Here is a 27,118-nt window from a genome sequence, read left to right on the forward strand (position 1 = left end):
ATCTGTGTTACCTTTGATTTCAGAAAACACCATACAGAACGTAAAATCGTGATTCAATACACAAAGATTTTTTGAATCCATTTTTATCTATAAAAGTCGTCGAGCGACAATATAATTTTTGGTAAAAGCAATATAGCAGTTAGGTTGTCACCATAATTTAATGCGTATATTGCTATACAGTGAGCTTGGCATTCTGGTAATTTTGAAATTATGTGAACTCCCTGCGTTTTATCAATTGGACAGAAGTTCATTGACATTGCATGCAACGCAAAAAGAGATTGTTCAAATATCTATATTCATCTTGTTAAAAACTACAATTGCTAGAATACAATGCCAGAGACCAATTTTCTACTCTGCTGTTTCTTATCACTTGTCTATTTTTACGGAAAGATATTTTTGTAACAACTTTCTCGATCAAAAACATCGTCTTTTATATGATGTATATATTTATGATGTTGTACAAGACACAATAATTGTCTATACCTCGCTGTTTTTACCGTTTCTTAGCTCTAACAAGGGAGATATTTCGACCACCATTCTCTCTGAATATAGAATCTTTATTACGATTTCTAGGACACGATGCCAGACACCAATTTTCTACCTCTGCTGCTTTTACCGTGACCTTTTTGCTTCTTAATATCCACACTGTCTGCCATACCCATTGTATAAATGATCCACTTGACACTCGTAACAAATTTATGGTATATGTATTATGATAGCTTATGACATGGCCCTTAGGAGTGCCTCAAAAATGAGCAATTTTCTTCTACCCTATAGGTAACAACAAGTGGTATAGTCCACCGCACAAGTGGCAATCGTTAGTTACTATTGGTAGAAGGTGTTGAACGATTTCGGTTCCAGACGCCAACTGCATTCATTCATTCACTACGCTATAGGATGACAAGTGCCCGGTGCGAGGAGATCTGCATCTCCAAGGGATTGCCGCCACTCAAACGGAAATAAGGGACGGCCTTATGATTTACTAGCGGTCCTGAAAATTTCCCACTTGTCGTATTGATCTTACTCTGTTCAGACTGTTGGACATCAACTGGGGGGTATGAGAGAGGGTTGTCTTCCGGGAGGACGATCGATGGAAGAATGAGTCGCTCTGTCTGCCCAAGCTGTTCCCCTCACCGTGTCACGGCCGTTGCGTCGCCGGCAGAAGGTGAGAATTTTCCCGGAGCTGCTGAAAGATTTTTTCGGACAAACGTCATTTTCCAAGTACCTTAGTTTTGCTATTTTAACCCCGGAAAATCAGGTTTAAGTGTTGTGACTGAATTTATCTACCTATGTACGTCCAATCTATCAATGATACATGAATTTTCGTACTCAACTTGTCCTGTTTACTTTTCGTTGTCCATTGTGTTTTTTGTGTATGTAGAATTGTGATTTACACAAGATTATTGTCTAATATTTCATGACTTATGAAAGAGAGAATTTTGCCAATCCTAAATATTAATGATATAGAATGATGATAGAGAAAAAGCGCTCATTTGAAAATACTAATTCATCTCTATCGAAAATATCAAATATTAGAGTTTTTCCAGTTTATTGCCAATATAAAAGGTTTTTTAATTTTTTTAAGGATTACATATACATTGTGTTGGTAACATGCAAGCCTCCTAGACATAAACTTCAGTATGAGGTATCAGTATTTTAGAAAATAATCTACTGCTAGCTATTATACGACACTTGCAAGCTACCAAAATGTGCCACGAATGCAGAAGAACGCAATATTGAAGTAAGAAATATGTTAACATTTCAAGACTAGAGTTATCCTTAAGAAAGATCGTACATTCTTTTTTGTTAATATAGCATAACACATAAAGTTATGGGAAATCGTCCAAAGATACATTAAAGTTTATGGCGCGTAAAAAGTGGCCTTGCAGCGAACCTATGTATTTTCCCCTCCTACAAATCTTACGAGGGATGCTTAAAAAGGCTGGATAATATGCTTATAAATTTATATGTCAGTATTGATTGCAACCTGTTAGAACATATCTTCATTACTTTAATGAACAAGATGTATCATTTGGGGTTTATCTGTGTGAATATGTGTTTGTGTGTACCCGTGTTTATGTTAGGGATACCCGTACATTTGTGGTCAGCATAACTTATGAATATAAAGAAGGCATTGATGGATTGTTATAATATAAAGTACCTCGGCAGGTCTCGAAGAGATGAAGGTCATGTTCGATTGTTTGGCCCCTGGCGGCTTTTTTCAGACTGCAGAAGAATATTTACGGGATTTGTATGTTCGACCGGTTCTAGGAATTTTTATTTTAATGCTGGTATATGGATTTTGATGTCAGGAACAAGCGGTCTTGAATTGGGACCACTGACAGCTTGCTCTAGAGATGCAGGGGCATTGTTATTTTAATGAACCTGGAAAAGTAAGGTCAGGACTTAAGCCCAATTATTTCCAAAGTTTTGAATATTCCCTTATACCCCATTTCCACTATGACCGAGCTCTCGCCGAGCTCCCTCTGTGATCTAACTTTGACATATCGCTCAACGAATTCTATGGAAAAGAAACGAATTTTTTTACACTTTGTGTGTTTTGTTGTCTTCTCAGTCACACTTTTACGTTTGAATGATATACCCAGGGTGAAAGCGAAGATGACACATATCCTATTCAATAGGTCGCAGTAAGAGCGCAGCGCGATCGCCGTCCAAGTGGAAAGGGGGTCTTAATAAATTATCTAACCAAACATCTCTATTTGGATCAAACGAGACATTAGTGGACCAAACCTAAACCTTGATCAAGTTGCATGAAATTTTCACAACCTAGTAAATGCTCTACTTACATACTAAGTGGGTCAGAATGCTCTTTCATTTTTTTAAACTGCCCGACGTAAGAAACAGCGAAACATTTCTAAATCAAACAAGACATTCATGAATAAAAACTAAACCAAGATCTGGTCACATGAATATTTCAAGACCTACTGAATGCTCTACTTACATACTAAATGAGCCAGAACGATTTTTCGTTTTTATAAACTGCCTGACGCAAGAAACAACTAAACATTTCTGAATTAACCAAGACATTAGTGAACCAAGCCTAAACCTAGATCAACTCACATGAAATTTTCGCAACCTACCGAATGCTCTACTTACATGATAAGTGAGCCAAAATGCTCTTTTATTTTTATAAACTGCCCAACGCAAGAAACATCTAAACATTTCTGAATCAAACAAGACATTAGTGGACCAAAACTAATCAAGCCACATGAAATTTTCACAACCTACTGAATGCTCTACATACATACTAAGTGAGCCAGAATGCTCTTTCATTTTTATAAACTGCCTGACGCAAGAAACAACGAAAATTCTCTGAATCAAACAAAACATTAGTGAAAATTAACCTAGTGTGGTCTACTCACAGGAAATGTTTACAGCCTAGTGAATGCTCTACTTACATACTAAGTGAGCCTGAATGCTCTTTCATTTTTATAAAGTGCCTGACGCAAGAAACAAACGCCTACATCAGACTAGACGTAATAAGCTTCCCTCGTCTGATGGAAAGACAAGATAACCCCAATGCCCTTCCCTACATCAGCCACCAGATTCCAAACTCGAGACGACGTGGCTATAATAGTTTCCAGTCAGTCTATTCTCCACCCTAACCGACGACCTATAACTCCGGGGCAATATAATGTCCTCCTGAATTGGACTTGGCAACAATCTGTGTAATACCACCATTAGGCTTACGGACTCAAGAATGGTAGAGTCACCTGAAATGTAGGTAGGATCGACTTTACTGCCTCCAAATGCACTTAACTCACGCCGCGTCGTTTACGAAAGAATGGGGGATTTAGGGAGGTAAATTTCCATGTAGTTGGTCCTAAGCTGTAAAAGTGGTTGGTGACCTTGTATTATGCAGCTGTGAGGTTGTAGAAGACGATATAGTGATTGAGTTACCCTAGCCCCTTTCCTCTACACGATTCGTGCTAAGTTGACTTCATGTAGCGGCATTTTAGCCCTTGACTAGAAATGTCATCCAGTTTATATGAACTATATATTACCTTAAGATCATCCTTATCTATAAACAGCACAGAAAGCTTTAAGAAAAACAAGAAGAAAAACTCTCTCTTAATTAAACAATACGGCAACATGCTGTCGTTTAAGGTTGTATCTCATTGCACGTGCGGCACTGCGGGGTTCATTAACTGCGGCACTGCTTTCTTACTTTCACCGATATCATATCATATATTCTTAGATATTGCATAATTATGTAAAAGTACATGTATGACTAGGAAGACAAATACACAAAACGTACGTAAGAAAATCCTTCTTTATCTCTGAAATACGCTGAGCATCTTTCGAAACCCGCCGTGCCACACTGGTGCCCAAAATGCAGTGAGCATTTAGCAGTAAGTTAGAAGTGCACAGCCCTACGATTGCCTGGCTGCAAACGCCGAGAATATAGACAATATCGATCGACGCATTTGGATCCTTCTGATTCAATCTATCTCCGGAACAAATACTCATAATTTTATTAGATTCATGCCAACCAAGGCCGGACTATTTATCAGGATTTCTGATATGTTGCATTCGCCAGGAATCGTTTTTCTAGACACCCGTAGTGCCTATTGACACGCACATGTAGGGTAGAAAGTTTCTTTGCTGTTTCAGTAACAGAGGATATCTATGGTCGTAATTATTTAGATTATGCTATGTATTTAGATGTCATTAAATATGAAGGGCGTTATGAAATAGCTAAGTATCATGATATTAAATTGCTTCTCTGGAGAATCTGGTAAAAGATGATAAAGATGGATTATGCATTTTCGTCATCATATTACGTTTTATGTATCCCATTGGATTCAGAGTATGATGCGCAGTGTTCTATGCTCACATGAATTATTCAATCTGTTTGACAAGAATCATCAAATTGGTCATTACCGTTGCCTAAGAGGTAGTGGGATTGACTTAGTATATCATAAATCACCTTATAACAGTACTAGTATTAGGTTCCCTTGGCGTTTCCTAGACGGCAGTAGTATTCGCATTCTACAAAACTTATGATATAGGCCTGTCAGAATGCGACAACTTGCAATTTTCAAGATTATATGCTGTATATATCTGTATCTAATGTTATATACTGGTATAACCGCCCTCGGCAAATCACACAAGCTTTGCTGGCACGCGGTACGACAGGATGTAGTTATACTTACACTAAACGACCTGTCACACCTGACCTTTGTACATCTGACTGTAAAATATGTTTATAGCTATCTAATGAGTTTGCTACCGGCATTGCTGACCAGGCATTTTGTCCTTTGGAAAATGAGACACTTAACACGGTTTTCTTGACCCCACCCGGGTCTCAAAATGGGTCATCATCGTCATTTTTGCCGCTACGGCGGGCTGTCATTGTTATCCACACATTTCTGTCTGCTACTGTCTGTTGCGCTCCTATCTCACAAGGCCTCACTCTTCAGTTCCCCTCCTGCTTCTCTTGGGCACCAGTCACACCAGTTCAGTACCACCCTGGGAAGTCTCAGCCTCAGTATCCACACAACGTGCCCCATATGCCTAGCCAACGCATTCTTGCTCTCTGTATGAGTGTGGAGAGTTTAGGTTTCTGACTGTGTCATAGGTAAAATGAGTACTTGTAAAAATGGGTACCTGACTTCGGTTGGAGAGGTTAGAGGCAGTGAAAGGGGAGAAACGGGCTCCACCTTCCGATACCATGCCCTGAACACAGTATATATAACAACCCATTTCCCCTGCAGCCTCAGATAATCTAGTATGGGGCTACCTTTACTTTTTGCCGTCGTCGGTGGTAGTATAGCCACAGTGACAACATATTCTCAGTTACACTGTGAAATCCTTTGGTCATCTGGCGGAAGTTACTGAGTCCCTCCATCCATCTATCCAGCTTACGTTTTTGCAATAGATGATATCGGTCCCTATACCCCAGTCTAAATCCGGTCAATATACCTTAGTACGGGGAATGTATGATTAATAGTTGGATGAACAAAGGGTGTACGGCGGCCTCGAATTTATCACGGTGGTCTAGACGCTTTTGATCCTTTACAATATTCAGCACACCGGAGAATATACTTCCGGTACAGCTGCGTCTAGTTCGATAACTGCCACTTGGCTGCGCCGCTGGTTTCAAATTATTCCTTTGATTAATGTTAACGTAGATGCGCATTGGCTGAAAGAAATGAATCCGACTAGTTCACTCAATTATAAGAGAATCTACCGGGGAGAGCTCTGCATTTGGTCGAAATTGTTATCATATATCGCTCTCATCTTGCCATTTATTGTTAATAATCCTTCCATCTTTATTTTCTAAACTTTTTTTTTTTGTTTCTACGTTAGTTGGAATGCCATATTGCTCTTTATGCTGATATATTTATTTATCAAGAATTTCACGTCATTTTGCATACTACGATTTCACATTATATATCGGTATCATTTTGTCATTTTCAATGGCCTGTCAGATATACCCAAATATAGATGAAAAACGTCTACTTTGTTTCATATCATGCATATGCAAGGTTGTTTGTGTCTTATATGGCTACCATCTGTAATAATGGGATATATGCAAGGATGGAATATATCTTTTTTTCAAACATTTTGTTTCTGAATGAGTTTGAAAGACGCTTGTTGTTTCAGATGAATCTGAAATAAATTTTCATTTCTTTTAGCATCCTATAAGGAATTTCGTATCATTCCATCTCGCATCAAGTAAAGATTGCTTCGATCTCTTCTTCTTTGTTAGAGTGACAGCTTGCAGATAGATACAAGTAGGTTTACAACATTTTACGTCATACAGCGAGTTTTACATCATATATCGCTATCATCTTTTCATCCTTGAACATAAAATGCTACGATTTTTTTCTTGTCAAAACATCATTCGGTTTCTGAATGAGCTATAATGACAGCTAACAGATGTATCTAGATACGATGAATGTTACGTCACAGAGCAATGCGAAACGTATTCCTCGTTTCGTGTGTTAGATTGGGCCATTGATCATTACTTGTCAATATCTTTTGTCACGGGACGAGCAATTACTACGGCTTCGGAGGCAAGCCTGTATGCATTATGTAGCGCGCGTTCTAGAACGGTTTAAGATTCTTAAGGAGTGAGGGAATCACCTTAATATGCATAAAGGTACAAAGAGATCAAGGTGCGTAAAATCAATGCAATTGGGTAAAATTAATTAGTTTCAAGGAATTCTTTTTCTGCATAGTGCCAAATACGTAGCTACGTGTTCACATTTACATTGTTGGTTACTTTGCAGTATCTAGTGGTACACATAGGGCAGCACGTTTCCTTGCTGTTTCAGTAGCAAGTTTTATTTCTACAGGGAGGGTTTGTTAGCGATCCCCTTTGACTTGATTGATGTATCTCCTCTAACGCGAGGCCGTCCTTTCATGTCCCTTCTGAAAAAAAAAAGAATGAAGCCCCAACAACAATGCCCTTCCAAGCATTGAACCTATTTTCCTAGTTGCTAACTAATTACTAATTAGAAATAGGAGATTAATTGTGAGGCTACTACCAGTTAGCCTACAGGGACATCCCAGACCTAAATACTGGTCGATAAAGTTCTTTATACACGACAAAAGATATCTACCTTCCAACGTTCGGTTATTTTTTAATGCTCTTTTTTAGGTTAGTACGTCACAATAGATTTACTAACCACCTAAAATGTATTTAAAAATGAACACATATTTCCTGCACGCAAACTTCAAATATATAGATTTACATTTAAATTTATATTAACATTTACATTTACATGTACATTTACATTTACATTTGCATTTGCATTTACATTTACATTTACATTTACATTTACATTTACATTTACTTCACAACAACAACCGGCCTTGTGGTGTTAGGCTTGTCGATTCACCACCCAGAGGTACTGAATTCAAATCATTGACACGTCCCAAAGTTGAGCCCCAAGAAAAAGTACTCAGCTTTCAATTTTGTCACTCGACTCAGTTGTATATAGTCACATATGGGAACGTTTGTCAGATAGGGCGTTGACTGGTAACCCCCTGTAATACATCGAGCACTTTAAAGAACCCACTACAAAAATAGTAGAGGTCCTTTTCGATACATACGCGGTGTGGATCAAATAAATCTGTCCGGATATGCAGCTTGTTCTCTTTAGTACAAACCTGGTGTGATACGCCATATGGAGGTTTACCGGGTATATGCAACGCAAACAGACAACTGGTTTGAGTGTGTACTAAAATGAGTTCTGAAACAGAAATTCCAATGATGATGTAAATGTTACATCTTCATTTTGATACTGATTTAATCTTACGTAACAAAGATTTAATCTTACGTAACTCACCAACACTTTTTGCCTCTGGACCTGAGTCATCCGTATGTATCGAGCGCCTCCCCCGGCAGTGCACACTGTCTGCCGTGACTTGATTAGAATACCGTGAGAATTTCTCCCGCTGGCTCCTTTCATTGGTATTTAGGGATCTGTGTGAACGGCAGACGGCCGGGTTGGTAGGTTTACCAGTCGGTGGCAAAGCGCTGTAGGAGCGAACCGCGAAAAAGGTAGGGTTGACTCTCAATATGACATATTTATCTGCTCGTTTAACAATCTAAAGTTTTAAGAAGCTGTGGTCTTGTAAATGTTCTTCATCTAATTGATAAAACGCTTAAATTTGGGTGAATTTGTGTGATTGAAGATTTTTCTTGCGAACCAGATTGGGTCTAAGATTCCACAGACGTTGTTTTGGGCCACATGTCTCCCACTATGACAAAAATGATTGATAGAGACGTTCGATTGGAAAGGATGAACTTAATCATGAAATGGATGAGAAAATGTTTGGAGAACTTTCGTTGCGGCAGTAATACTTGTGTCAGGTAAAGTCATGGTAAGACATAAATGAACAAAATGCAATATGAAAATCAGAAATAAATTTTCGAAACAGACTTAGATGGATTCTTCGTCTATATAGATACATTTGCAAGGGGAAACATTGATGTCTTTCAGGTTACGGTGTAGAATGCATGACTCGTGGTGAATTTCCTAGAAACTATCGGAATTTCAATCCGTGCTACAAGGAAGCGATTGTTGTTACACGTTTTTTGCATTTTCTATTACGGGCCACGCCCTTTTTAGTCACATCATACAGTAATAAGGACTAATATTAGCGGTGATTTACTTTCGTAGGTAGGGAGAAATTCAGTGTTAAGGTTTTTGTTTCGCGATAGAATGAAGTGGATATTGGGTAGAAAATAAATGATAATGTTCGCGGTAGCTTTGAGTTATCCGTAAAAAGGTTACCGTGAAAACTGTGAACATAAACCACCGCGAAAATTTCCAATTTTACAGTAACAAAGAACCCAATGTGAAGAATTAGTATCACGCAAGGTAGATTTCGTTTACCGATGACACAATTAGGTTGTTTCGTGATAGCATTACAAACCGCTAGATACGGCAAAAGGTATGTCTTTATTACGTAAAATCATGTCAACCGGCTTCAGTATAGAGATAGGTATTATTTGTTGTCTACGATTACAATTAACTTGTCAGTTTTTAATACGTGCTTGGGTTTCTTTAAAATTCTGCTTCACTTTATTTTTTTGTATTATTTCTTAGTTAGGTAGTCTATTTGGGTTTGTTATTTGCTTACAGTAATTTAACATTTCCTCATTAATAAATAAAGGTTAAAACAAACAAACAAAATGTCTTTTGCATGATATTGCATCAACTGTAATTGTTATGGTAGATCTCAGTAAAATCACAGTTTGGGGAAGACCCACAACAGATTTTCCCCTTGATGGTCATTATTTCCGTTGCTACATAATAAGCTGTTTCTTTTTTCTGTGCAAAAGAACTTATAACAGAAAAGATACTTTATTCTTTAGGTATCTTTAGGTATGGAGGCCTGGCGAACCTCCATACCGTAGCAGCCACACGAAGGGGTATATCACCCCGTAAGGGGCGGTATAACCCCGCCGTGACATGAGCGAACATGTGTGTGTATGGCGGCTTTGAAAAGGTGTTCATTGTCACCTGTTTCGCCATACCCTCCATATATCGTCATCGAATATGGAGAATCCTAATAAATAAATAAATAAATAAATATATATATACGTGAGCTAAAGATCCAAATTGATCATTTTCTCGCAAACCGAGTTTAATTTAAGATCTGCAGTTGTAAGGTTTACTTAACATTATAATCAAACAGACAAGAAATGAAATAAAAATCACGTGAACGAGGCGTGATACTGTTTTTATGGAATCCAGTCTAAAACATTTAGATATGAAGTAATATTAACTGTGAAAAATGACTTGTCTGGGTTTTAGTTAACTCTTTCAGCCTCAGTTCACCCTTGTACCACGTTAGGGGGTCACGATTAAAAAATAACAGCTGAGAATCAGTTGTATGCCAATTGGCTCAGGTAATTAAACCTGCTTTTCTAAACCTTTACGCCATGCCAATTGAGTTCCAATGACACGTATATAATGTAAATTGACATAGCACAACGGCAATTCATTAATATAGAATTTTTTTCAACCTTTATTTAACCTTGATACATCATTCGGCCTGAGCCGTTTTTCAAGATTTCAAGGGTGGAGGAGGTCAGAGGTCTAAATACCTTCTAAATACAATGCACTACACAAAAGATACAATATTGCTATACTTGTGAAACTGGATCTATTTCTATGTGTAATTGCATATGTTTCAAGTTTAAAAATCGCACAAATCATGTAACCATTTTGATGTGATGTTTGACAGTAGTGTGAATGCAATCCTTTGAACATATGTCATTGGCATCCCAAGCCAAAATTTCGGTTCATTCCGTTTAAATATTATTCAACAGAAGTGCATGTACATTCTTGTCCTGAAAATAGGAAGGATTCCTAAATAAGCACAATATCGCAGCTATATGCACTGGACTATACAGGTAGCTTGTATGATATGACCATTGGCATATTGGAAGTATCCTTCTGTGACAATTGTGGTGTGAAACCATCGGCACTTGAAATGTAAACATTATGTAATGAATGACACGATATTGTAACGTTATCAACACCACCCGCCTAGTCCCCCTACAAGTTGAAACAATGCCAACTAAGGTCGCTTTTTTTGCAGCTGCCCGTAAGTTTTATTCCTTAGAGCCTTCATTTTCAGATTATATTCATATTTCATATAGCTATTAAATATATTTTACAGGAAATGCAATACGCAACGTACAAAGTGCTGATCCAATGTCTTGCTGTTCGTAAATTTCATCATAAATTTTTTACCGCGTGTGTTATGAAAAACGGGGTATCAAATTACCCTTCTCGCTTTCTGACACCTATTGACCGATGATTATTATGAATTCAATAAAAAGTATTTTACGTGGGACTATATAATCGCATTCCCTATGACTGTGCCTAGAAGACATGTACATAAACTTTTTAAACAAAAAAATTGCTTCAAATATGATTATTATACACTTAGCAACAATCCATTTATGGGTTGGCGGTTTCTTTTGTATGTAGCTAACATGGTATTTGCTTAACAATTTCCGTAGATTAGAAACGTTTTTTTTTTCACTTTGTGTATTTACTAGTCTTTCCAGTTATGTTTTTACTATTTACATGGTATTGTAATTATTAATGGTTGTTACATATCTGAATTTCAGCAAGGACGCATTGCGATCACCGACTCACGAAATTGAAGCCAAGACATACGACCACACTGCACCCGCTAGATAAACATAAAATTGGACACTTGAAGTATAATTTACAACAGCACAAATTGCATGTAATATATGACCAACATAAAGTCATGTAACAGCAATTTTCTAGGGCATTTACGTTGACGATGCAGTTTTTGGCAATCGGTATGCATTACATTCGCAAAAGCCTCCAGGGTTCAGGAACTTTTACTAGAGCTCTTATATGAGTATCAAGATCGTGGGTACACGCACACGCAGTGTTTAGACAGTGATAAATGATGACCATAACTTTTAAATCCTTGTAATGTACAAATTACCTACATAGCCCCATGACCGGCCGACCTGACGCGGTCATTTAGGGGACAAGGTGGCTGAAAAGCAATCAGACGTTTGAATGTTTAAAAATTTTCTAATTTTATAACAGCTCCCTGACTGGTCGACCTGACCTTGTCGTTTAGGGGACAAGGGGGCCCAAACATTGCTATCTGATATTTATTTCGATTTATGATTTTCTCATTTTTATAACCTTCTTAATCCAAGTCATATACAGAATCGATGTGACTGATACTGTAAAAGTTCAAATGTGCGCGATGGTTTTAAGTTCGCGGTTAAAGAGGGCAAGCGGAACACATAACAGAAATGTTAGCGGTGGCGTAAATTTGGAGTAAATGTTTTCACTGTTCCTTTGGAGTAAATAATAAATAGTAAAAGGCGAATATATAATAACTGCGAACATTTCCCTTTTTACAGTATTGAGATACAGATGGTCGGTTCAATAAAGTCCTGCTTACCAAAAATTAATCCCAAGAATATATTTATCAACCAACGAAGGATCTGTACTTTATGTTATAACATAGAGGGCAACTATACAATAACAATGCAAAGTAGTGTGATATCTTGCTCAATAAGAATAGCAACCTTCATGCATATTACTGTTAGTTTTATGTGATAGACCAATAAAATTTATATTTACAGTGCATAATTGTATCTTTCTAGGATGCCAAAATGCTGTATTAAGTGTTTTACTTATATCTGAATGGCAACTGATAAGAACATTATAATTGAATATGAATTTAAAGCCTCTTCCATTAATCCCATGACCTAGTTTGAACGAGAACGAGACTACATTACATTTGACCTAGCACAAGGTTGACTAATTCTATGAACTTTGAATCCTACTTCCTCATTTTAGCAATTCTTGCATTTTGCCCTTTACTTCCTGTTACTCTGTGTTGTTACATGTCTATATAGTATAGATTTATCAGTATCTGGCCCTGTGGTTCTTTGCTCAGTAGGAGTATAGGAATACGTCGTTGTACTTTCGTGTTAACTGTATGTGATAGGCCAAAAATGTTAATTTTACAGCTTATTAATTTACCTTTCGTGGTTGTCAAATGCTGTATTATTTAGTTATGCGGTTCGCAACTGATAAAAGTAATATTATGCTTATCAATATTCGTATTGAAAGCATGAAAGTAATGATAATAACGTATTAGTTATACATATTTACGGGTTATAGATATACTGTGTGTGCAGTTTAAGGACAAGGTCGTAGTAGAAACGTATAGCAACTCGAGTTTAAAAATCACATACCTTATTGAAGTATCTAGATAGTATTTGCCTGTTTTATCGTAGTTCATAATGTGTACATATAATTTTTATTAGCATACAATGTACAGATTACCTTCTACCTTTCTGAAAATTTATGGTAAAAGTAACTAGAATTTTGAAAATACATTACTGCAAAAACAGACAGACGAAAATAACCCTGTTCATGAATACATACCCTCGTCCATTGATTCATGATCTGAAATACCTGTAAACATGGTTGACTAAATCTACCAACTTTGCATTATACTTCCTGTCACTACCACATTTCTTATCTTTTGCTCCCTCACTTCCTTTCAGTCATTGATCAGCCATGCCATTACCTATATGAACGTAACTGTAAATACACAATCAGAAAAAAAGACACGCTTAGAATGATACCAGCATACACAGACATGATAAAGTGTACTTTATAATGAAATGTTTTCCTACGACAGTGTACTTTTACAAAAGTTTTTAGCCCGAGAAATTACAATTCTCTCAACCAGAAGATGGTTGACATCAGTATAGTTTCTTACTAAATAAAGATATACTGTGACACAATACCTGATTTCTCGCCAGCCACAGTTTTCTAAGTGACGTCTTAGAGTCATCATGCCAATACAGATAACATTGTGTTTGGCTGTAACTCATTCATATTTAAACTATTGAATATAGCGAGGTATGAACGGTCGCAAAGGTTTGTTATAAATTGCAGACATCAAGTATCCTCACCCATGAAATTGGAACGTGATGGGAGAAGATATAAGTAACTACCAGGTAAAATGTGGTGAAAGTTTTGGAGATTTTTCTTTTGCCAATTGGCATGTTTCTGTCTCATGTCATGAAAGATTGCGTTACCGAAGCGGAATATTGACAATGAAAGATAGGCAATGAGGGACATGCAAAGTTAACTGCATTTCAATTTCAGCTTACTGTTTGTAACTTTGGCATCAAAGGTAGGGTAAGGTCACATTTGCTAAAAGGGTCTAGCCTAACAAACTTCTACTTTGAGATGTATACATACCATATAGCTACACTTGTAGTTATATAGTAGTAATATTACATTCCTCCGTCCTGATATATGGTGACCATCCCCTTTAGCTTTGTCCTGCCACTTGCTACATTATATATTTAGTGTGTTTACTAATTTACCGGTAACCATTGTGACAGCCATTTGATCTAGGTCAATAATCTCATTTATGGGAGCGAAGAAGAAAGGCAGTAAATAATATTTTTCCCTTCATGAGGAATAACATCGATATATTCAGCTGACTGAGGTAAACAGCTTTATGTGAAATTCTTGGTAGATCGATATCATTCAGTTATTTGTCAAGTTAGCTAAAGCTTTTGAAATCATACAATCACGTATCTGAAATCAAATTGTTCGCGCTCGTCTGATGTTTTACAAATATGATATTGATATAAATTGACGACTCATTTTAGTTAGACTTGTTAGTACGTAGCAAATCTAGCTGTATTATATGTGTATACTTTTAAGCGATAAGCTATGTGATCATAGGCAAAACGGAAATCTACCCAAAAAATATCTTGCTATCTCCCTTCAGTCAATATAAGATAACATAATAATTTCCCCAAGGTTCCACATGCTTCCTTCCAGTAAAAGAACAACAAACTTAGGGGAGACCACCTCGACGCTTCAATACAGGTTTGGGAAAACAACCAGACAGGCGATCTAGTCTACAATTTTCTCTCCCAGCGAATTTATCGACCACGTAGGCCCTTCCGACCCAGCGACGCTTTTTTCTTTGTGCATTGCTACCGCATGAGGTGTCATAACTGACACATACTCAATAAACCATTGTTGCGGAGGAAAAATCACCCTTTGGAGTCCATGCTCCGGCAACCTCTTTCTAGACTACCTTTCGGCAACTTCTCTTACATTCTATTAGCGATCAATCTTCTTCCAAAAGAGAGACTTTTTTGTTGATCCTCTTCCTATGGGATGTTTTACGTTTGTGCTGTTTTTGTAAAGATCTTAGTTCTCTTTTGAAAGGAAGCAGGGCGTGTGGTTGGTATGAACCGTTGGGAATGTAGATGAATCCGTCGATTCATCACGCATGGTTTGTACGTCTTTTCGGCAGGCTTCAACTAATATTGTATAATGTTGCTAGCTCCAAGACTTTGTAGAATCAGACTGAGTACAAACTGCCGTTATATTGAATATTTGTAAAAATTAGCTGTTATCAAATTGCAAAACGTGCTATGAAATAAGAAAATCAATGCCTAAGATTTGAAAAATAACATCTTAGAAATCGGCTACAAGTGTCACAGAAAGTCAATTCTACTTAAGTTTAATGCCAAAGTTGGATAAAAAAATGTAAAAGAATAAAAATGATTAGTCCATTGGTCTGTACTGTTTAGTCATTTGCTCAGCCTCCCTAACCACTTACAGATTTCATAATCTTTGGGGCCTTACTTTTCCTAACCACTTTTAAGATTTCATAATCTTTTAGCGCCACCCTTTTTGTTTCTTACGCTTGCATCAGTTTGGGGTTTCGATAAGATGCAATCCGTTTAATCAAATCAGCATGGCCTAATGTATCCTTCAACTCACGGAACTTCCAGGTGTTGATCGATTTTAATTACTGTCCAAATGCTCACTGAGCCTTTATGGAAAGGCATGTATCAAAAGTCCATCTGTAAGGGTTAACCGACAATCTTTTGATAATTCATCTAAAGGGAATAATTGCACGCGAGCCAATTACCATAAAGCCAAAGGGTGATAAACCCCAAGCAGGCACGTTTAGGAACACATTCTTGAGACGAAACTGACAATAATAATAGTTTAGATGCATTATGTATTGTTACTTTAACAATATTAATCCTTGTACATATACATACAGCAATACTTCACGTTTGGGGCCACATAAATGACAATATTATACATTTGGGACTTGGGGGGGGGGGGGGGGGTACCGGTACAAAAACTTCTAGTACAGGTACAGTTCAGGTCCAAAGGATCAGATATAGGTCTGGACCTAGACCATGCTCTTGTTCTTTTCTTCGACGTGTGGGCCCCATATTACGTGAACGCCTGTCGATATAATCTGTTCATTTTCAAATCGGTCCAACATCCGGTTCACAGATTTTTTTCAGGTCCGGTTTTTCCTGGGCCTGTCCAACAAAAATAAAGATTTTGGGACCACATTTCTATCAGCGTAGTTGCACTTGAGAATAGAACCAGTCACTATTGTCATGAGGAAGGTGATTGATGACGAAATGACGGCTGTTTATGATGTCCATCTTTCTATCCTTCTATCAACCTATATATAGAGAGAAAAAAGGGAAGGGAAGGGAGAAATAGAGAAATTGAAGAAAAGAGGAGGAAGAGAGAGAGAGAGAGAGAGTTTCACTCTGTTCATTCTGGTTGTGCATGACGATATGTTATCCACCACTGCTAAGCGTTTCATCTCTTTTTCTTCGTATGCACTGTGATTGATGAAAAATATCAAACCTACCTTTCTTTCCTCTATGTCATGTGAAATATACTGGCCTGACCTTAAAGTTCCATTGATCAAAAGAGCCTTGCCTTCTCAAGTCCTAAAGAGTGGTAGATTTATCTCATACCCCATGCTCTCAGAATGCACTAGTCCTCAAGTCCTAAAGAGTGGTAGATTTATCTCATACCTCATGCTCTCAGAATGCACTAGGCGATTAGAGCTTATCAGAGAAATCCAGAGTGTGCTGCGCTGATAGTTTTAAGTGGTCTTTAGGATATACGCGTGGTGACCCTTCGCACACGTGCGCAACATATCACATCCCAAATCCTTATTAGTAGGATCTCCCTGTAGCTCAACTGGTTGCAGCTTTACAGTTTAGCTCCTGGTTTCAATTAGTTTGTTAACTTACTGTTAGCTAAGTAGTTTGTTACATTTACGGGATAATAAGCTAAACTTTACTTATAGTTGATCTAAAATAAGGGTCCGCAATCTTGGATTCGGGCCAATGACATCGTTAAATAAGCATGATTTATGCCTATTTAATTGATAATGAATTACGATTTTTCTTCAGCTGAGATATCAGTTAAGTAGCTAGAAAACCCGACAACAAAAATTAGCGATTTTCGTCCAAAAAGTTCAAGTCAATATATTTTGTGGCTCTAGCGTAAGCCGTTGGTTCGAGCATAATACGACATGAAAGCTGGCACAGGCCTCAACAGACCCCCCCCCCCCGTCTGAATACGGATATATGCAGGCCCTGTGTCTGTGCTTATAGTACCTTAAAAGGGAAGGGATAGCAACCCCTTTAATGTAAATTACACCCTGCTACTGAAACATCAAACCAGAGGAAACGTCCTGCCTTATGTAACACTAGACACCACGGGGGTCCGACCGAAAATGGGATACTTTGCTTGAACCAGCATGGCAGTCCACAACAAAATAAGCCATAAGAGAACAAGGACCGTTAATCTACACTATCTATCAAGGTATTAGGGACAGAGCAACTATGGTTCCGGCCAGCTTACCAAAACCTCATTCCAATGGAAGGAGCAATATGTCAGGATGAAGTCAGCATGCGATGATAACCACTTCTTAGTAGGGTTAGCCTTTGAAGTATAGACGGTATATTTTGTGTCCAGGAACAAGGAAAAAGTGCTGCATTGCTTCTTCCTGTCCGATCTCTATGAAATTTTGTTCATTTTATCTATTTATTTGGATTAGGCCAGGGGTCGAAATAAGCAAACACAGTTTTATAAACAGTTAGAAATTAAGAATAAATGAGATCCACATAGTGTCGCCAAAGAAAAATATGGCGGGAACCGTTAGAGTGCATGAGATGGTGAATAAATTTCATTATCTAAAAACAACAGGAGGGAAGCAAATGAATGCCTCAGCTTATGGCACTCTGCGTCAAACGCATTATTTTATTCATAGCACACGTTTTAACATTAACATGATAGCTCTGTTAGGTTTCTTGTTTGCTTGTATTGCATAACCGGTAAACCGTCTTGTTGCGTGACACATAAGGTACATATCTAGACGTATTTCCCTCTATCCGGAGGGGAGGGTGGCTTAAGGCCTACACCAACTTTCATGCCGCATAACTGCAGACCGGCTTACGCTAGAGCCACCAAGTTTGATTAGTTTTCTTATAATTTAGATGTAAACAATTTTACAAAGTCTAACATATTTTCTTTATTTCGTGCTGCAATGGCCACTGTTTGTTGACAGGCAATTATGACGAAAATCGCCAATTTCCATAGTTCCAGCCAATACAATAAAATTGAAGCCGTTATAATTACGTCAGATTAGAATATCTTTTATCTTTATATATCATAATATATATATACATTAATCTCTGTAAATTAAGTGACCATATGATGGGCCATTTATGAGTTATAGGAGTTAGACGTGTTTGGCCTGGAAAGAAACCCCCCGTCCCGTCCCGTCCCAGTTCGACCAAAAAAACGGTCTCAATAGGGTCAACACGTGCACGACATTGGGAATTCGAAAGCACATAACTTGAACATAGTAAATTCTCTCTGTAGGCCATAATATAGTAAGCTAAAATCTACCTTATGTATGGAATATATTCATTAAAAGACTCAGGCACCAAGACTAAGACAAGTTGTCAGAAAAGCTTAATTTTCACACTATACGCATAAAATATGACAACTAAATCCTTACTGCGTTTATAAGACGTACAGATTTATAACAAAATCAACAGTCATGTTATATTTGTTAAGCTAAATGATACTCATATATCGCAATGTTTAATTTATAATCTGGGTTACTTATCTCTGAATGCATAGGGAGATAACGCAATGTAGAAGTAAACGGTAAACTAATTGTTGCCGACATGTACCCCATCTCGAAAGAAAAGAAAGCCATTTAGGCATTCTTTGGGGATATCGAAATTTGCATTGGGCATTGTCTACGCCATGAGCTATGGAATGATAGGCTTATGGCAACCAGCAGATGCACCGCTTCTGTTGTTATTTTATTAAGTGATACCATTATGTTGTTTGCTACATGTGTATTTTAACTGTTTACACACTTGTATGAGGCTTTGTCATAAGAGATTTAACTATACCCATGCGTCAAATATGCTCCCAATCTATACGTGATGGTAATAATAAGCTGGCAGGTTCAATGCCATTTGTCTGCAGTTGTACGTGCATCTCATTAAGTACTCACGATGAGTTACAGATTTAAAAGTTTTGTTTGAATTGTTCGTTCGTTTGTTCGTTTATTTGCATCGATTCCAACTTAACAAACTACGTTGGTACAATGTATCAAAGAGTTCAAGCTGCATATCCGTACTTGATCCACTCATACCAAAGTTGTGAAGTTATCTACACCACACTAAACGATAAATGTAGCGGGATGCCTCCTTAACCCTATTCAGACCGGGCTTTTTTTGGTCATCCCTGGACCGGAAGTTATGCTACAAAAATGTAACAACAAGTGCAGATAACAGAATAATAATGTTTATTACGACTTGCGTTGCCAATAGCAACATCAATGATGTCAATATGACGTCATAAAATGACGTCATGCACATCTAAGATACGAGTTGGGCTCCGCCATATTATATCCACCACCTTGAATTTTTAAAAATACTTTTTTTGCAACAAATAATCACAAAGGGCAATGGAAATAGACTAAATTCATTCATTTAGATGGTTTTTGATGAAAAAATACCAGGTAGTTACAAATTTTGAGGGATAATTAGCTTGTTATTCTTGATCTGGCCATTCGGTCCGCCATTTGGATTTTGGGCTGATGACGTCATCAAATTAGCATAATTTATGCATATATAATTATGAAAGATATGCTGAATAATATAAGATTTTATTTATGTAACAAAATCGCAGTAATATAGCAAATAAATGTGGAAAATACATAGTTAGAACCAAAAATAGTGATTTTTGGCAAAACTGCCAGTCAACAAACGGTTGCCATGGCAACAAGAAATAATGGAAAATTTGTCAAACTTCGTGAAATTGTTGCCAACAATATTTTAGGAAAACTCATCAAATTTGGTGGCTCTAGCGTTAGCCGTTCTGGCGTTATAGGACATCGAAGTTAGCGCGGGCCTCAAAAGCCCCCCCCCCCCGTCTGAATAGGGTTAAGGTGTGTCTCTAATTCTACATCGCATTTCTTCAAGTGCACTTTCTACTACTTTCATTGTTCTATGTGTTTTTGCGCAACAAATCTTTGAAAAATCACTTCTAAGATGCGCTCAATTTATATCTCTAACGCCTCCCTTACATTTTTGCACATCATACAACTTCCAAGTTCCCCTAGCACAACATAACTTTGCGATGTTCTTCTACTTATTGTGCAACAATTCTCGGAAAGAGCACTTCAGAGATCTTTTCAATTTATGTACTCTCTTGCATTGTGTACATCATACCACTCCAACTCTTCCTAACTTTGCAGATTTCTGCGTCTTTCTTGCGTAACAACTTGAGGAATCAGCACTTGGACTATAGAAAGAATTTATACATCTTACGCCTCCCTTGTCATTTCGTAAATCATACCACTTCCTGCATTCTCTATCTCCTCTTAACTTTGCAGATTTTGCGTTTTTCTTGCGCAACGACTCAAGGAATCAGCACTTCGGCTATGGACACAATTTATACATCTTACGCCTCCCTTGTCATTTCGTAAATCATACCACTTTCTGCATTCTTTATCTCTTTATAACTTCGCAGGTTGTGTGTCTTACTTGCGCGCCAACTTAAGGAATAAGCACGTCGGCTATGAACCAAATTTATACATCTAACTCCTCCCTTGTCATTTCGTAAATTATACCACTTTCCGCATTCTATATCTCATCATAACTTTCCATTTTTTTTGCTTCTTCTTGCGCAACAAATCATGTCATGATAGGAAACATTGCTCCGTTTGACGCCTCGGCGTCGCTCAGTCTACCTCTATTACGCCCCAGGTCGTAAGGACCGTTCTGAGATTAAAACACTTCCGTCTCTAGGTGTTAAACATCATCCCATTTCCATCAGAGGAAGAATCGAACGCGTTACTCATCTGAGACGTGAGGTCCTTCAGTGAGCCATCAGATGGCCATTAATAAATTTTAACCGAGATGATGGCGTGTCATGGTTGTCAATTAATCGATGGTGAATGGTAAGGGTCATAAAACCAACGTTTTCGGCACTTAAGAGTTCTATTCATTGGATTTGCATCAGGTAGATTCAATTTTATGACACTGTATAATACACGGAGTATAGGTTTAGGGAGACATCATATCTGGTTCAAATTCTGTTGAGCTAGTTTTCCCAGTTCCCTTCTTGGAAACAGTTCACAACTTGGAAAATTAGTCCTTTTGAGGATGCGGTCTAGTCTTGTGGCCCCGCGTATAAGTGAGATACCATCTCTATTTTCAACCTGAAGGTAATATTACGTGATAGGCCAAACCAAGTAACCAGAAAGATGAACTCAATTCGGTACTGAGTTCAAGACCCTGAAAGTTCATGATGTGGTACCATTGGGAAAGGCCAATTTCATTACTTTACACAAGTAAAGATGAGTACTTGGAATAAGCTTAGGATGTCCATTGATTAGAACGTTAAATGGGGGTCCAATGCTTGAGGAGAGCCACACCTAGACCCCAGTACACTTAATATGCATAAAAAAGCAGGAGCCCTTCTTGGTGCTTGTACAATTCATTATAAAGCCTTGTGTTTACCGGGTGTACAATGTAAATAAACAACGTTTTTAGTTACGTCGATGAAGAATAGACAGCCAGGTAATACGATATGCCAAAAAGCAGTAAGTCAAGCTACTGAACATGATTTTGGAAACGGTCAGACGTTTCAACTTGTTTCATTGACGAAAAGTAGTGGATGCCTGATGAAACGTCTTACCGTTTCAAAATCATATCCAGTTGCTTGAGTAACTACATTTTGGCATAACGTATCAGTTCTGTTATACTTCACAGGACGGAACCATAAGTGTATCAAACCAAAGAACGAAACAAATAGTTTGTTTTTTTATCAGTCAAATACCCTTCCTGTAATTCCACTGTGATATCGTGGCTGGTTACGGTTGGTAACGTTAAAAGCTACACGTGCATTCATTCTCAAACTGACTGCAACGACATATGTCATCATTATGCTATATTTGTACTCTGATTATGATATACTCGATAGGTAATCTCTTTTCATTGAAGGTGGTCCTAGAGTATGTCTGTTAAAATTTGGCATGTGAATTTGCAATCAGCTCAGAATGCTATATATAGTGTAGTTGAAGGTACAATTTTTCAAACAATAGAGTATAATGTTGAATTAATGGATAATTTTATGCACTTAAGTCAGTTTAGAATAAAGAAGAATGTTTATAATTTGTTTGAATTTTTATGTAAGTTAGCTATAGCAAAATCCAATATATCATATCATATACAAGCTGCTCAGTATGCTATAAATAGTGTAGTTGAAGGTAAAATGCAAACAATATTTCAAACGATAGGATTAAGAAAATGTTGAATGAATGGTTAATTTTATGTACATAAGTCTGTTAAGAATAAAGAAGAATGATGATAATCTTTTTCAATGTTTATGTACCTTATATATCATATCATATACAAGCTTCTAAGTATGCTACATATAGTGTAGTTGAAGGTAAAGAAATACAAAAAAAATATTTCAAACGATTAAAGATAATGCTAAATTGATGTTTAATTGTATGTATATTAAATGAGTTAAGAATAAAAAAGAATGACTCTATTTGAATTTTAATGTACCTTAAGTTAGCTAAAGTGACATCCAATCTATTATATCACATACAGAAGCTGAAAAAATGAAGAAAAAAAACTTAGAGGTGACCTTAATCTTAGTATTTTGATTGAGTTGATCTCCAAGACTGATAGAGTCCGATACGCTTTACCAAACAGGGCTAGGTTCGAATATGCCGAATTCCCTGAGCTACCGTATGCAATTCTCTTGCAAATCTCAAACCCCATGTTAGACGTATACTGGTATAATAATTTTGTGTATGAAACAGTCATCTTTTTTTATCATAACGAATGGAAATAGTGAAGTAACTTTGTTGTGTTGATGAGCAAATAATGAAAATTACAGTTTACTTATATTATTTGTGCCGCAAGGCATTACTTTAATTCACCTATGACAATTTCAATTCCCGTAAAATTTCATCTGGTGTTTGAAACAATAACATTTTAGCATACCAATTTGATATCGTAAACTAGCTTAGTTGCCTTGATGAGCAAAATAATGAATATTACAGTTTTATATTCTTTGTGCCGCGAGGCATTACTTTCATTTGTCTGTGACAATTTCAATTCCTGTAAATTTCCATCTAGTGTTTGCAACAATAACCTTTTTAAACATCCAAATTGAAATCCTAAACTAACATAGTTGCGTTAATGAGCGAAAAATTAATGCTACAGTTTATTTGTATTCTTTGTGCTGTGAGGCATTACGATCATTTATCTACGACAATTTCAATTCCTGTAAAATTCTATCTGGTGTTTGCAACAATAACCCTTTTAGCATACCAAATTAATATCGCAAGCTAGCTTAGTTGCGTTGATGAGCAAAAAATGAATGTTACAGTTTATTTATATTCTTTGTGCTGCCAGGCATCGCTTTTAGTTATCTATGACAATTTCAATTCCTGTAAAATTTCATCTGGAAGTGAAAAATAACCTTTTTAGCATGCCAAATGGAAATCGTAAGCTAATTAAGTTGCGTTGATGAGAAAAAGATTTAATGCTACAGTTTATTTATATTCTTTGTGCCGCAAGGGAATTCAGTTCATTTATTTGTGACGATTCCAATTCCTATAAAATTTCATCTGCTGTTTGAAATAACAATCTATTTCTCGCATAACAAATGGAAACTGTAAGCTAACTTAGTTGCGTTGATGAGAAAAAGAATGGATGTTACAGTTTATTTATATTCTCTGTGCCGTAGGGCATTACTTTCATTTATCTATGACAATTTCAATTCCAAAATCTCATCGGGTTATTCGTAGAGACTCAATATGAGGGTAACGTATGATTGGTTTTCTGAATTATTACAATTGTTGAGTAAGGGTATGTCATGACTTGCCTACCAATTGCTAGCTGTATACCATGGAATGCTAATTGTACCTTTTGAAAGACGTGAATTTTACTTGAAACATACATGATGTCTGGCATGTCTTGCTCAAATATCTTATTATGCTAATATGGGTTCGATTATCATTATATGTGTCCATTGATCTCTTGCTTTCACTATACGGTGAACGTTGCTTGCATGTATAAAATATGTTATTAAAAAAAATACACATGCCTTCAATAAGTACCCGCTTCCATGAGATGGATTTCCATGTATGATGAACGACTAGTTCTACCACCTCTGACCTGTACTTCCTGTCACTAAACTTTTGTGGTATCTTCCCACTCGCTAGCTGCCACTCAAATTGTGGCGACGCACACGCCAACGCAAAAAGAAAACAACACACACTAAAAATAGTCTTCTTGCACGTACAAGGACTCAATAAATCTTGACATTTTACCCTAACATTTCACTGGATACAAATCTATCAAATGTTTTGTCAATGTGTAACTGATATCTTGCGTATCCTATTGCCTGGATGCCTAACCTTTAGCGACGAATGTCCTCTCTTGTTTACCTGTAGGTATGATACATGGACTCAACCCGGAGAGCAAAGAACAGGGAAACCCAACATATATCATGGCGGAAGTATTGGATTTACCTCAAGAAAACCTATTGAAACGGGCTTATACTGAATCTTGCGTTGCCTCCGCCATGACACCGTCCAATTGATTCTGGGTGAAAGCAATAGAACCAGCTAAATGGCAACTTGACAGAGATGGTACTGAAAGCTTGGAGAACTTGTGAAGAAGCTGTTTAAAGATGAGGAACGTTCTTCTTGTCGTCGCTTTCATGATGTTTTACATCGGATATCGACAACGCGGGAACGACATGCGTCGTGATTACCCATCAGGCAAAACCGGAAACGGAAATGACGAAGTTCAGACGACAGTTGCATCTCGGGAAAACGCTCATCGGGGTAAAAGAGGAATACTGGTGCTGAATAAAACGCCTGGAATCGAAGTTAGATTTTCCTCTAAAGCTGTCACCGAATCCCAGAAGAGAATTATATCGCAAAATGCCAAAGTTGATACAAAGAAAAGAACTCTCGCCCAGCCGCAAACCGTTAAAGACACACCAAATAGAACTAGAAATTTGAAAGCAGCATCTCAACCAGAAAACACATCCGTTGAAAATAACAAAATCAGCCAAAATGCTGATAGTGACTTACTCGGCCGAAGGCAAGTTCAACGTACACCTGGTAAGCCAAGCATTAACAACAATGTTGAAAGTCAACCGTACCAGAAAGATATACGGGAAAGCACCAAGGGTCCACCCAGACTGCAAGGCAACGAAACTATTAGGCAAAACACAACCTACAAAACTTCTGCAAAAGATGCGAAAGACATGGCCAGTGTAAATGGCAACTACATTCCACAAACTGATGCATTTGGCATCAACAATACCTTCTTCGCTGGTTTTGACATGGAAGACATCGATGTCAATTTGACGAGGATCTCTACTGATGGCAATTGGAGTTTAGACGGCGAGATCGCAACAGATGTTGACTTCGACTATTTCATGAGGAAGGAACACAACCAAAGCCTTGGTGCTTTGATAGAAAATGTAGCCATCGTTGAAAACCACACATTGGTCACAGACTCATTGAGCAATGATTCCCAAGACTTCCAGAACAGTAGCAAACCAACGAAAGAGGATTGTGAAGACGCTTTAGAATATGAGATTGAAAAACATAAACGTACTGAATCTGGTATTTTGAATATAGGAAATCATATCAATGAAGGTCAAAGTGAAGACGACCAGTTCCAACTTTCAAGAAAATCACCAGAGACCTTACAACAGGAGGGATCCTCATCCGAAGACAAAATGGGTACTGAGAAGCTATTGCAATCCTTACTGACGCTTCTTCAACGAGAGAGCAATGTCCTGGAAACCACCTCTAGTTCTGCAGACGAATACGATCCAAACGAAGATGAAAATGACATCTCCAGCAATATTTACATGGATTATCAAAACGACGACGACGAATTCAAAGTCGATACCGAGTATGACTTCAGCGACCATGACGACATAGAGCAATCGGACGGAATCAGAAGAGTAATAAAACTCGACAGATACGCTCACGTGGTTAGTTGCCAAATCAACGTTGCCTGTAATCTGGGTAGGCCCAACAGAAGGTGCAAATGCCGGCCGAACAATCGTCAGAGACCCGGTGTCGGAAGTACGACCAGTTGTGTCTTTCCTAAAGCTCGAGTGACCCACAGATCATTAACTAAGAAAGGACTACTAAGCAGTTTCTGCTTCGGGGTATCGTTACCAGCGCTTGGAAGGCGGTACAAATATGATATGAGGACGAAATGTAGCTTCTATGGACGACCGAACGTCACATATAAGGTGTACGTGTCCAAAGCAGTCAAAGGAAGCGCCAAGTCGAAGAAAGGTAGAACAGTTAGATATAAAGCATGTCTAAGACCAGTACAATAAGTTCTGGAAACGGACTAGTTAAAGAACAAAACCGAAGCCTTTATCTATTGTATGTTACAACTTCTAAGTCATAATGGATCTTATAGATTCGCTTGTCATGCCTGACATATATGTTTAAGACTGTCATTAAACCAAACTATTTTTGAAGTTTTATTAGTGCAATGCGGAAATCGATTATTTTTGCTTGAAAGCATATTGGCCATCCTTTGCCAACAAGTCCATTTTTTTCAATTTTTGTTGAAACGTTAAAAGTATTCAAAAATGTGTCAGCAAAAAAGTTTATCTGCATTCCAACGTATTTTTGCTTTGCTTCAGAC

General features: G+C 37.5%; 1 protein-coding gene across 2 annotated transcripts; it reads left to right on the forward strand.

The window, feature by feature from the left end:
• The first annotated feature begins 739 nt into the window (after positions 1-739).
• Positions 740-27,118, forward strand: LOC118432744. Of its 2 annotated transcripts, none has more exons than XM_035844353.1 (2): positions 740-1,165; positions 24,880-27,118. In XM_035844353.1, exon 2 carries the CDS (start codon positions 25,119-25,121, stop codon positions 26,799-26,801), a length of 1,683 nt encoding a protein of 560 aa, XP_035700246.1. In that variant the 5' UTR covers positions 740-1,165; positions 24,880-25,118; the 3' UTR covers positions 26,802-27,118. The 2 variants fall into 2 exon arrangements, with proteins under 2 accessions (XP_035700246.1, XP_035700248.1); XM_035844355.1 differs by lacking the exon at positions 740-1,165 and adding an exon at positions 8,415-8,536.

This window comes from Branchiostoma floridae, chromosome 16 (genome assembly GCF_000003815.2).
Source record: "Branchiostoma floridae strain S238N-H82 chromosome 16, Bfl_VNyyK, whole genome shotgun sequence".
Lineage (NCBI taxonomy): Eukaryota > Metazoa > Chordata > Leptocardii > Amphioxiformes > Branchiostomatidae > Branchiostoma > Branchiostoma floridae.